Source organism: Tachyglossus aculeatus, chromosome 20 (assembly GCF_015852505.1).
Source record: "Tachyglossus aculeatus isolate mTacAcu1 chromosome 20, mTacAcu1.pri, whole genome shotgun sequence".
NCBI classification, from domain to species: Eukaryota; Metazoa; Chordata; class Mammalia; order Monotremata; family Tachyglossidae; genus Tachyglossus; species Tachyglossus aculeatus.
Window position 1 is genome coordinate 10,786,928 of NC_052085.1, and position 13,516 is coordinate 10,800,443.

The 13,516-nt window shown below is 43.3% G+C and overlaps 1 protein-coding gene across 4 annotated transcripts in view; it reads left to right on the forward strand.

The window, feature by feature from the left end:
* Positions 1–13,516, forward strand: part of LCP1 (lymphocyte cytosolic protein 1) — a 66,210-nt gene that overhangs the window by 28,794 nt on the left and 23,900 nt on the right. For all 4 annotated transcript variants that reach the window (XM_038761731.1, XM_038761730.1, XM_038761729.1 and 1 more), the window contains exons 2-6: positions 6,855–6,946; positions 7,502–7,665; positions 8,281–8,410; positions 9,985–10,117; positions 12,393–12,474. In XM_038761731.1, the coding sequence (XP_038617659.1) occupies positions 6,883–6,946; positions 7,502–7,665; positions 8,281–8,410; positions 9,985–10,117; positions 12,393–12,474 (573 nt within the window). In that variant the 5' untranslated portion in view covers positions 6,855–6,882. The remainder of the gene's footprint in view (positions 1–6,854; positions 6,947–7,501; positions 7,666–8,280; positions 8,411–9,984; positions 10,118–12,392; positions 12,475–13,516) is intronic.

Sequence of the window (13,516 nt, forward strand, 5' to 3'; positions counted from 1 at the left end):
TTCCCCTTTGAAGTTGAGTTCTAAAATCATCTTCTATCCATAGATCTTCACAGCTCAGCCCAGGCTTCACTTGACTTTGAGCTGAGAATTTCTGCTTGGCCGTTCTATCAGGTCACCGGATAAAATTAGGCTTTTAATAGCAACCAGAGGAAACCGCCACCACAGTTTCTCTCCTTTAGAATGGCGAATACTGAAACTAACTGATGAGGAGGGCTGGTCAGTTGTGACTTGGGGAGTTTAATAGGAACACCTTGTCTAAGGGCAGTTCTGTACCCATAAAGTCAGCTCATCAAGGCAACATTTGCAGGGGCATTGTCTTCCCTGAAAAACATTGAATGAAATGGGCTTCCTCCCTCTCCCCTTCCCTCCCTGACAAAGCTCCACCCCATTTTGGTTCATGCATTTGAAATGAACATTTGGCCTTGAGCTAGTCTCCAGGGTGATCCTGGGACTCCAGGATCACTAAGACCTGGACATAGCAAACTTCCTGACTACTAATATTAAGTTCAAAAACGAGAATGGATTAGCCCTTCAGCATAAGGTAGGCCCAGTGTAGTGTGGTTTACTGGATAGAGAAGGACCTGGGTTCTAATTCCCCCTCTTCTAGACTGTAAGCCCATTGTGGGAAGGGACTGTCTCTCTTTGTTGCTGAATTGTACTTTCCAAGCGCTTAGTACAGTGCTCTGCACACAGTCAGCGCTCAATAAATTCGATTGAATGAATAATCCTGAATAGGAATAGGTTAGCTCCCATCTCAGTAGCATATATTGAATGCCTGCTGTGTACAACACATTGTACTAAGTGTTTGGGGAACAGGTAAAAGAAGTATGTCTTTTACAGCTCTTCCTAAAACAGATTTTCAGGACCCAACAAGTACTGAAAAATTGGGGGTCCAGGCCACCCAAAAGCCTAATTTTTTAAACTCTGCCTATGCAGCAGGGCCAACATTTCAAGGGGGCCCAACCCCCAGGATAGCTGCTAGAGGCTGGGGATACATAGCAACATGTGGTTCCAGCATGGTAATAAATAGCAGCAATAGAGGGTAAATCCAGATTTATGTGCCAGTGACTACATGTCCCTTTAAGTGGGGGGAATCATAACCTGGAGTGTTTTGTCCCTCCACCCACAAGGCCTAGAGTGTGACGTTTCAGGGACCTATTTTTGACCAGACTTGTGGGGGGATACTTGTAGCCACGGCAGCGACTAGGCAAAAGAAGAGGAGGAGAAACCTACGGTTAGGAGATGCCCAGCCTCCTCCTCCTCCTCCTCCAGTGGGCACAGCAGCAGTCATCTCCAACAGTCTTATGGCCAGCTAGCCTGAGCTGGGTCAGTGTGGGGAGTTTCCGGAACAACTGAAATTACATATTTTTGGCTGTGTTGGAAATCCCCCCTACCCAGTAACAGCCAGGATGAACCAGGCCTGCTACCGCTTCAGCATAAGTGATAGTGGCAGCTGCCCCACGAGTAGTTCTGGGCCCAGCCCCAAGGAAATGAGCCCAACTGGGTTATTCCACTGCTGCCAATTCTCTTACCACTTCCTCCTGGGTGGTGGCGGCAAAGGTGTTAATTTGCCTGCCCAGGATGTGTTAATTTAGTCATCATCAATCGTATTTATTGAGCGCTTACTATGTGCAGAGCACTGTACTAAGTGCTTGGGAAGTACAAATTGGCAACATATACAGTCCCTACCCAACAGTGGGCTCACGGTCTAAAAATTTACTTAATTTAGTCATCAGGTTATCACCAGTTTTGCCCCGTAGCCCGGGTAAGAGTGGCAGCAGAGATGGTCCTGACAGCCACTAGCTCATTCTGGGCCGGGCCACCGCTGCCACTCTCACCCAAATGGCAGCAGATAATAATAATAATAATGATAGCATTGATTAAGTGCTTACTATGTGCAAAGCACTGTTCTAAGCGCTGGGGAAGTTACAAGGTGATCAGGTTGTCCCACGGGGGGATCGCATTCTTAATCCCCATTTTCCAGATGAGGGAACTGTGGCCCAGAGAAGTTGTGACTTGCCCAAAGTCACAGCTGACAGTTGGTGGAGCTGGGTTTTGAACCCATGACCTCTGACTCCAAAGCCTGGGCTCTTTCCGCTGAGCCACGCTGCTTCTACCACCCCCATTTCCCACCCCCGTAGTATTTATATACTTATTTTTATACTCAGTTGCTTCCCTTACTCACCTTTATTTTAGTGTCAGTCTGCCCCTCTAAATTGTAAGCTCCTGGAGTGCAGGGATCATGTGTATTATCTCTGTTGTACTCTCCCAACTGCTCAGTATAGCGCTCTGCTCTGAGTAGTCAGTCAACACATACTATTGATTGTTGAGTTCGCCTTCCTTCCCCTCACCTCCCTCATTGTTATCCCCCTTTCTCTTTCCCTCTCTTTCTGCCCCGTCATCTGGGAGGCCAATATCTGACCCGCTTCTGTGTTGCCTGGGTTTACCAGAAATCTCATCTCCATAACTGACATATCTTATGTTTTTATTTGTTTCAAAGAGGACTGTCGCTCTGCATGCAGTCTCCTTCCTCCCCCCTGCCATGTAGGCTTGTGGTCCGCAGAAGCAGTTGAGCCCACCCAGACCTAACTGGGTTTGGTTTTGAATTGGCCTGACCAGGCTGCAGGGCTAATGTGGGACCAATTACTTGGGCTCACATCCCTTTAAGCCTACTTCTAAATGTCGTCAGAAACCACCATGCCACGCATCTGACCTGATTATCTTGCCCCTTCCCTACTGCTTAGCATAGTGCTTGCCACCTGGTAAGTGCTTGATAAATACCCCTGTAATTACTATATCATTATTGTAATGTTTGAAACAAAAGCACTTTTCCTTGAAGCTGCTAGAACAGACTACTTGTAGTATTCGGTGTTGACTCCGGTACAAGGTAGACAGAAAGTGGACAGAAAGTCTGGGCACCCCTCTTATTTAAGAACAGGTTTCCATTTTATGTCAGGAAGATGGGGCCAATGGACAATTTAGATTACAATTGAACCTTCTGTGAATTCTTTAATCTAGGCCCCAATTGAATAAATGATTTATGCACTTTTATTTTGAGCTGAGAGGGGTGCCCATTCATTCGTTCAATCGTGTTTACTGAGCGCTTACTGTGTGCAGAGCACTGTACTAAGAGCTTGGGAAGTACAAGCTTGGGGAAGCAGCGTGGCTCAGTGGAAAGAGCCCGGGCTTTGGAGTCAGAGGTCATGGGTTCAAATCCCGGCTCCTCCACTTGTCAGCTGTGTGACTTTGGGCAAGTCACTTCACTTCTCTGGACCCCAGTTCCCTCATCTGTAAAATGGGGATGAAGACTGTGAGCCCCTCGTGGGACAACCTGATCACCTTGTATCTACCCCAGCGCTTAGAACAGTGCTTTGCACATAGTAAGTGCTTAACAAATAGCAACATTATTATTATTATTATTATTACAAGTTGGCAACATATAGAGACAGTCCCTACCCAACAACGGGCTCACAGTCTAGAAGGGGACTTCATCGTGTCCATCATCTTGATCATGTTCATCATGCCCAGAACTTCATCCCTCTTGTTCTTTTTAGAAATGATCCGATTTGCAGATTTTCAGGTGAGCGAAAACGGTGTTATATGTGTGTCTAATTCAGTTGGGTGAGAAGCTCTCTCCGCAGCTTCGTCACTAACGGATCCTTTAAAAGTCAATAGCTCCTTTCCCATGCTCTCCTCATTGGCCACCTGCATTGGCTCACTCCAGCCCAGCATTGCTTCAAGACCTGCCACTTCTCCCGTGACTGAAGCCTCTTTCCGTCTGTGGGTGCTCTGCTCTTAGGACTCATTGTGCTTGCTCGGCTCATTTACCAGAAAGAAGTGGGTTAACCACCGTAACCTAGGCCGATTTCAAAATACCCACACTCTCTTCTTTGTCCACCTCCCCCCTTAAACCGCTTCCCACATACTTCCCCCTCCTGAAGTTTTTAGGGTTCTGAATTTCAACCTGCTTCTTACTGTTTGATATAGCTTTGTAATCCTTATGATGCATACTGGTAAATCCCACTTCCCTGAAGGCCTTTTGCCCAGAAAAAAGAACGTTGTCTTCAAAATTACTTCCCTCTTTTAGAATCTTGATTCTAACTGACCTCAGTTTCTTTTCCTCCTTATAAAACGTCACCTCCTCTTGGAGGCATTCAATAATTAATTCCTCACCACCCCGCCCTGCCCTGCCTTCTCAGGATGCCATTCCAGCAGCTACCTCAGCACTCTTACCTATTTATTTGTGTTGATTTATTTATTCACTTGTGCATTATTTATATCTACTCTGCTGCTCTTTTCACTATTGAATATTATTCCATTTTCATTTGCCTGTCGTCTTAATTAAGTTGTAAGCTCCCAGGGATGGGGATCTTATCCTCCTTTTGTATGTCCCCCAGCAGGTGTCCAGGACAGTGCCCTTCCCATAGTAATCACCCAGTACAGTGAATGGCCATCACGAGAGTGACATTTGCTAGCCTGAACTGACTCTTTCATCTCTAATTTTTTTAATACCTAAAACTCCTTACACTCCCTGCATTTACTATCACAGTCTCATGTCTTGAAGTGGCTTGAGGCCAGAGGAATGGTTTAGCATCTGTGGCCTCTTTCTTAAGATTCCCAGTATTTGCTTCCCCTGGGTGTACTCGTGGCGGGCATTGTTGTCCCTCCTGTCTGAGTTGTTTTCATGCCTTCTCAGAGGTGGTGAGGTTTCCGCTGAGCGGCTGGGAGGCGGGTGTGAGGTGGGTGGAGAAGTGACTTCTCTGTTGCTGCTAGAGGCTGCTGGGATATTCAGAAAGCCGTTCGGTGGAGCTCTCCTAGCAATCAATCAGTTGTATTTATTGAGCGCTTAATATGCACAGAGCAGTGTACTAAGCACTTGGGAGATTACGACAGAATTAGCAGACACATTCCTTACTCATAACGAGCTTACAGTCTAGAGAGGGGGCTCTTTGTGCGCCTTTCCTCCCCAGTTAACAGAAGTGAGGGTGCCATGACAAGGCCTAAACATACTAACTGGCTCAATAGGCCAGGCATCAGCTTCGCCACTCTGTAGATTTTTGTTTATTTGTTGTGGGATTTTTTTAAATGACATTTATTAAGTGTTTGCAATGTGCCTGGCACTGTACTAAGCACTGGGGTAGATACTGTATATATGTAGGTACATATTTATTACTCTATTTATTTATTTATTTATTTTACTTGTACATATCTATTCTATCTTATTTTGTTAGTATGTTTGGTTTTGTTCTCTGTCTCCCCCTTTTAGACTGCGAGCCCACTGTTGGGTAGGGACTGTCTCTATATGTTGCCAACTTGTACTTCCCAAGCGCTTAGTACAGGTCAATAAATACGATGATGATGATGATGATACAAGATAATCAAGTTGGATATAGTCCCTGTCCCACGTGGGGCTCACAATTTTAATTTCCACTTTACAGATGAGGTACCTGAGGCACAGAGAAGTGAAGTGACTTGGCCAAGGGCACACAGCCAACAAGTAATGGTGCCAGGATTAGAATTTGGTTCCTTCTGACTCTCAGGCTCATGTTGTTTCCGCTAGGCCATGCTGCTTCTCAACATTCACTGCCTGTCTCCTTTTTGCTTTTCTTGCTTCCTTTCTCCATCCACCCCTGATCATCATCATCATCAATCGTATTTATTGAGCGCTTACTATGTGCAGAGCACTGTACTAAGCGCTTGGGAAGTACAAATTGGTAACATATAGAGACAGTCCCTACCCAACAGTGGGCTCACAGTCTAAAACCTTCATTTAGGGATTGTTTATTCAATTTTTGGTTTTGCCAGGCCCATAAATTCCTACTTTTCCCCTGATTTTTTCATTTCATTCATTTTTCCATTTCATTTCACTTCTGTCGATAGGTGATCGTAAGCACCTTTCAAATCATTGCACTGCAGCAGAACTCACAGTTTGCCAGCAGAATGTAGGTGAAGGGCGGGGATATGTAAGATAGCTCAACCTCTGAAGTAATATTCTCTGCCAGCCCCCTGATCTTCTTGGATGGCAGGGTACCCCAGCAGCGACTCAAGCATTGAGCCTGACTCCCCACCACCTTCAGCGGGGAAGTTTGCCAGCGCTGACTCTCGTAGCTCTCTCCTAATACAGGGTAACAGTGATGAGGATGGCGAAGGGGAAGTCCTCGCATGAACAGTTTCTTGCCCTGGCACCAAGTATGGATTTTTCTGGGAATCGTTATTCATCCTTGAGTAGAGCTTCTTTTGAAGCTCTGACTGAAGCTGCTTTCCTCGCTTATAAGCTCTAGAAGCAGGGATTGTGTCTTCTAACTCTATTGGACTCTCCCGAAGCGCTGGGCAGGGATTTTGTCTACCAACTCTATTGTATTGTACTCTCCTGAGTTCTAAGCACAGTGTTCTGTGCACAGTAAGTGCTCAATAAATACCACTGATTGATTGCTTGCTTTCCCCATAGTAAGTGCTTGGCGAATACACTGATTGACTGAAATCCTCAACAGTCTCACCCATGGAGAAAGGATAAAAGCAGAATTTGAGCCTTTCTTGATGTCAGATATATTTACAGGCTTAGAAAGGCATTTTGTCCACGACTCGGTAAGAGGATGCAACATTTCAGCTACCCACGGGTGTGGCCACTGAATATAGAGCTCTTCCCAAAAAAGGCACTAGAACCGCTGGCTTCAGAGGACCCAAAAGCCATTCCCATTACTTATTTTTGGACAGTGCTGAAATGAGGGGTGCTATAGCAAGATTTCTTCCTGCAGTGATCTTAAAGAGCTCTAATATAATTGACTGAAGAGCCAAATTGGGAATGGGAAAATGAGAAGGCACAAAAATAATGAAATTCATGTACTTTCTTCCAGACTTGTTGCTCAGAGCAATAAAAAGAAAATGGCCAGAGGATCTGTGTCCGAGGAGGAGATGGGGGAGCTCAGAGAAGCTTTCTCAAAAGTTGGTGAGTAGAACTGGTTGATTGATTAAAAGACATTCCATGAACCAGGGCATCTTACCGTGAAGAAGAAATCTGGACAACATGGAGGGTATCCTGGGAGCCGGAAAAAGCCCGGGTGGGTACACCTTTACTGCTGCTGCTGAACAGGATGGAAGCTTTGGCCCACCCAGCCCAAGCGAAGCCCTGCAGCTTGGCAAGTGAAGCGGAGCCAAGTCTGAACCAGGCCGGAAGGGAGACAAGGCTGACCAGAAATGCAGGACTCACTTCTCGGGGGTGCTTTCCGTGTTAGATTGTTAGCTCCTTGAGTCTTGTACTCCCCAAGTGCTCTGCACTCAGTCAGTGCTCACTAAATACCATTGATTAACTAATTGGAGGGGACAGTTGATCATCATTGAAGAGATCCTTCACCTCTGTAGAGAACTGACCGACGTGTCTCTTGAGAACCCAGGCCTTTGCTCAGCAAGTGTCCCTTGTCTTCCCTCCCTTTCCCCACTCCTGCTTCCCCCATTGTGAATTTCTAAACTCTTGTAGGATTTCAGAGTCCTGTGTTCCTTTTAGATACTGAAGGCAACGGTTACATCAGCTGCAATGAGTTGAATGACTTGTTCAAAGCTGCTTGCTTGCCTCTGCCTGGGTACCGAGTGAGGGAAATCGTTGAGAATCTGATGGCCACCGGAGAGCTAAACAGTGGTGACAAGATCAGCTTTGATGAGTTTATCTCGGTGAGTCCAGAACTGCTTTGGAAGGTGCTGGGTGGGTGTGATAGGGTTTAAAAATGGATATGTGCACCTGTATATATGTACATATGTTTGTACATATTTATTACTCTATTTATTTATTTTACTTGTACATATCTATTCTGTTTATTTTATTTTGTTAATATGTTTGGTTTTGTTCTCTGTCTCCCCCTTCTAGACTGTGAGCCCACTGTTGGGTAGGGACTGCCTTTATATGTTGCCAACTTGTACTTCCCAAGCACTTAGTACAGTGCTCTGCACACAGTAAGTGCTCAATAAATATGATTTGATTGATTGATTGATGTGCAGGAATACAGATTGAGAAAATAATCAACAGTGTATATACAGAATGCCCACTGTGTTTAGGACACATTTCCCTGCAATATGCCTTAGTGAGCCCACTGTTGGGTAGGGACTGTCTCTATATGTTGCCAACTTGTACTTCCAAACGCTTAGTACAGTGCTCTGCACACAGTAAGCGCTCAATAAATATGATTGATTGATTGATAAAAAAAATTCTTGGTTATAGTTTGTGGCTTTACCTTTACCTATATGTACAGTTTTACCTATAGTTTGTGGTGTCACCTCGGGTGTTTGCAGGTTTTCCACGGCCTAAAAAGCACCGAAGTTGCCAAAACCTTTAGAAAAGCCATCAATAAAAAAGAAGGAATCTGTGCTATTGGTGGAACTTCAGAACAATCCAGTGTTGGGACACAGCATTCCTATTCAGGTAGGTTCACTAGGTCACTGTGGGCAGGCGGGAAGATTACACTGTAAACAGCGGTTCTGTTGTTTTTCAAACCACAGGACCCCCCCGTGAAGTAGGTGATGTTAACAGACCAGAGATATTGAGTCAGTCACCCAGGGTCACACCATACTATGGGGTGCGAGGGAAGGTGGCAGGAATAAAAGTGGCAGCAACCATTAACCAAAAGAATCACATTTCTCCTTGTTCTAAAGAAGTAAAAAAACCCAATCAAGTCTACATTTAAAATGTTCTTAGATTGTTACCAAAAGGCATTTTGATTTTACATAAATACAAGTGATTTGAGGCAAAGTACTTGTTCAATCAATGACTGAGACCTTGGAAAGGATAAAGATGGAAGAGACGACCTGTAAGGCGTCCTTTACTGCCCATGGATTAAGATCATTGAACACGCTCGGGTACAGGCAGTCTTAGACTTCAGACGTTTCAAGTTATGACATCCAGTGCTAAGAATGCTTCTAAATGAACTCTGTTTCAGCTTTACGATGCACTGATGTTTGACTTTAATAATAATAGCTGTGGTATTTGTTAAGCACCTACTATGTGCCAGGCACCGTAAGCACTGGGGTAGATACAAGCCAATATGGTTGGATGCAGTCCTTGTCCCACATGGGGCTCCCAGTCTTTACCCCATTTTTCAGATGAGGTAACTGTGGCACAGGGAAGTTAAGTGACTTCCTAAGGTCACACAGCAGACAAGTGGCAGAGCTGAGATGAGAACCCAGATCCTTCTTGCTCCGTCCTCCTCTCCATCCCCCCCACCGTCTTACCTCCTTCCCTTCCCCACAGCACCTGTATATATGTATATATGTTTGTAGATATTTATTACTCTATTTATTTATTTATATATTTATTTATTTATTTATTTTACTTGTACATACCTATTCTATTTATTTTATTTTGTTAATATGTTTGGTTCTGTTCTCTGTCTCCCCCTTCTAGACCGTGAGCCCACTGTTGGGTAGGGACTGTCTCTATATGTTGCCAACTTGTACTTCCCAAGCGCTTAGTACAGTGCTCTGCACACAGTAAGCGCTTAATAAATACGATTGATTGATTGATTGATTGATTCTTGATTCCCAGGCCCGGGCACTAGCTTCCTCGATGGAACTAGCTCTCAGGGTGCAGGGGGAGGAAGGAGTTGCAGCAGGTGGAGGGCAGAAGGAGGTACTACTTAATGGCCAGGTAGCATCCCTGGGAAGACTGACGGGTTCATTTTACTTTTAATAAAGCAAAAGTCAGCTGCTCTAGCGTGGCACCTCTGACTCAAAATAAAACACACTTACATGCCTATAATGCTTATCACTAATTGACTGTGCCATTCTGGATCATTTTGGAAAAATAAGGCATCTCACCGTAGTTCATGAATCAAGTCTCTATTTAGAACACTATTCCTGTGAGATAACTGGTTCCAGTTTACAGTGTTTCAGTCTGAGATGTAGTTTTCTGGGACCAGGTCGACGGTACGTCAAAGAATTATCTGTGCAGTACGGGAGCTTTGATTTCACCAATAAATAAAATTAATCACTTACTTTCAGAGGAAGAAAAGTATGCCTTCGTTAACTGGATAAACAAAGCACTGGAAAATGATCCTGATTGTAAACATGTTATCCCAATGAATCCAGACACAGATGACCTTTTCAATGTCGTTGGGGATGGGATCGTCCTATGGTAAACAGCACATCATTCTTGTTTTTCAACTGCTTCCACTGAATTAAAGACCATGTCTGTAATTAGTATGTAACAGGAACATAAAATGGGAAAGAGTACTTGAGCAGTGTAAAACTGCATTCCTTGAGTACAAGGACTTTATGTCAGATGCCCATGTGTGGGGAAAAAGAATTAAGGATGTAATCAGAGTTTAAAATGGGGCCCCAGTGCTATGCTAATGCTTATCTGTACAGGGTAGGTACTTCCCAAATATACATTTACACGTTACCTACAACCCTACTATTCAATATTTTACTAGGGACTTTTTTCCCCTCTGTTGTATCTGTTCACAAGGCTTACTTTACAACTTGTCTTTCGGTTTTATAAGGTGTTGCCTAGTATGCTATTTTGGACATTGATTTCATGTGGGTTTTGCCTGAAACAAAATGAGTATGAAACTATTTTAATACCAGAAAGATAAAGTGTTTTCAACAGGACTTCCAGTGTTCAACAATGAGTAAATTCACATTACTGACTTACCTCAACCCGACAGGGTAATTTCCCGTAAACCATGGCCATTCAGTGGTGCTTTCCAGGAGTAGGTGTGGGACAGAGTGTCTCCAGGCTAGTGCCTTTCTTTGCGACCTGAAAGGGGGATAAGATGAGTAGCTAGTTAACGATCCCACTATTCTCCCTCACTTTCCCCTGGAAAAATGGGAAAAGTGCAACCTATTTCATTAGGCAACCACCAAATGCCCTCTGGCTAATCCCACTGTGAGTGGCACACTGCACACTATGCAGAATTAAAGCAATATAGGCACCCTGCCCTCAAAGAACTTACAGTATAATGGAGAAGATTGAATTAATAATAACAGTGTTTATTAAATGCCTACTAGACTGTATGCTTCTTGAGTGCAGGCAACATGTCTACCAACTGTGTTATACTGTACTCTCCCTAGGCCTTAAAACAGTGCTCTGCACACAGTAAGCACTCAATAAATATCACTGATTGATTACTATATGCAAAATACTATACTAAACGCTGGGAAAAAATACCCGGATGAGGCATAGACACAGTTTCTGTGTCCCAAGGGGACTCTCAAAGAATAAGGAGAAAGGGCAAACATCAGAAAAGGTGGGGAAAAAAAATACCAATGACAAACAAAAAAGGAGCAGCAGGATTAACAATCATAACCTAAATATGTGACAGAAGCATAAAAATCAATAAAAGAGTATTCTATTTTAAGAGAAATAAATTTATAAGGGCTTGTGTTAGTGGTTAAAAAAAACCTGTAAAACAAAAACTAAAGATAGAAAACCTCAAAAATATATTTTGGCATCAATACAGATATTTGAAGAGAAACCAAGGAAAAATAAGTGAGCTGTAAGATTTTATGATTGTAGCTGTTGCCAGTATTAAAGTTGAGTTACTATGTTATAACCTCTACTTGTCCTATATATGTTGCACAGAGTGCTCAAAATGATGGAAACAATTTTGATATTGAATGTGTGTGGATGCCAGAAAACACTTTTAGGTTCCCCCTATGATTTAATTTTTGTTTGGCACCAGCATCAGAATCCATTAACTTTTCTAAAAATTTCACTATAAATTGGATATTTTTACACACCCTGCACAAAGAATACATAAAATTTCAAGCAGAAACACGTAGCTCACTGTGGGCAGAGAATGTGTCTGTTATTTTATTGTACTCTCCCAAGCGCTTAGTACAGTGCTTTGCTCACAGTAAGCACTCAATACAATCGAATGAATGAATGCATGCAATTTACAAAATCAGACATAGATGTTTTGGGGTTACTCGAATGATTAGGGTGACTGGAGCCCCAAAAGAAAGTTGTTGCTTTGAGGCTCTGAAGGAAATAGCTCCATTCCCTGCCACATTTATATTTTAGAGATACTTATTTTTCATCTCTTCCCGTGTCTCTTTTCTTAATGCTCGGATTGCAGCAGGCTAAGGCAGGATGCCCACCACTTCTTTGCACACACTATCCCAGTTAGTGGACCTGAAACTTCTTTTACTTTTATAATTGCCCAAGGACAAGCGATTCACTTCCTGATTTCCCTCATAGAAACAACACAGGTCATCCCACATCCCTTTTTTTCTCACTTCTCTAAACCATCCCACAGTTTGTCAGGACCTGGTAAAAAAAAATAATACGATTATTTTTTCACATTTAAGTTTGGTTTAATACAGATTATTTGGATGTCTTGTCTTTAATACAAAAGGGAAGGAGACCTGACTGACCAATCTGTTCTCTTTTATTCTTTGCACTTCAGTAAAATGATCAATCTTTCAGTGGCAGACACAATTGATGAAAGGACCATCAACAAAAAGAAACTCACCCCATTCACCATTCAGGTATGGAAATGTCCACATGAAAAATAGCTTTTTCCGGTTTCACGTAAGTCCCAGCTGAATGTACGCGGGATGAGTGGCACAGTGACTGAACACTAAGTAAACCACAGTCTCTCCATCTGCCTGCCAGAACAATATGTGACAGAGCACAGAACTTGACTTCGTTCTGAAGTTCACAGTTACTGCCCCAAAACGAAAACGAGTTCGTTGTTGCAGTTGAGATTTGTGTTATGACAGAGGGACTGCCGGGAAAATTTTCCACTTCTTTTACCACGTGCACCATACGAGAGCAGAGGTTCTTTTTTAGGATTTTACAAAGAAAAAATCACAGGAGCTAAATTTGGATTTCCAGAACAATTCACCATTGAGGTTGAGGCCCGGCTCAGACAATATTGACTAAGACTTTTTCTCAACACTTTGAAAGAGGGACTCTGGGAAGTGTTGAAGGCACATCTCCTCCAGGAAGCCTTCCCTGACTAAGCCCTCCTCTCCTCTTCTCCCACTCCCTTTCTTGCTCCTTCATTCATCCTCTCTCCCATCCCCATGGCACATATGTATATATCTGTAATTTATTTATTTATTTATTTATTTATTTATATAAATAAATTATCTCCCCCTCTAGACTGTAGACTAGATGCTAGTCTAGTCTAGACTAGACTAAATTATCTCCCCCTCTGTCCCCCTCTAGACTGTGAGCTCGTTGTGGGCAGGAATGTCTGTTGTTATATTGTACTTTCCCAAGCGCTTGGTACAGTGCTTTGCACACAATAAGTGGTCAATAAATACAATTGAATGAATGAAAGTGATCCAGCAGTGTTTGCAGCACCAAAGTCGGTGATAAATAGAACTTGTATGTAGGCCTCAACTAGTTATGGATACTTAGTTCCAGTTACTTTGGAACAGGAAAAGAGATCAAATTAGCTCTGGGCTATTAGCTTTTTCTTGCCTGCGCTGCGATTTTGTTGTATTTTAATCCTCCTGGGCAAGAATATGCTGGACTCCTCACTGTTCCACCATAGCATAGCAGTATCCTGGCATATTCTTT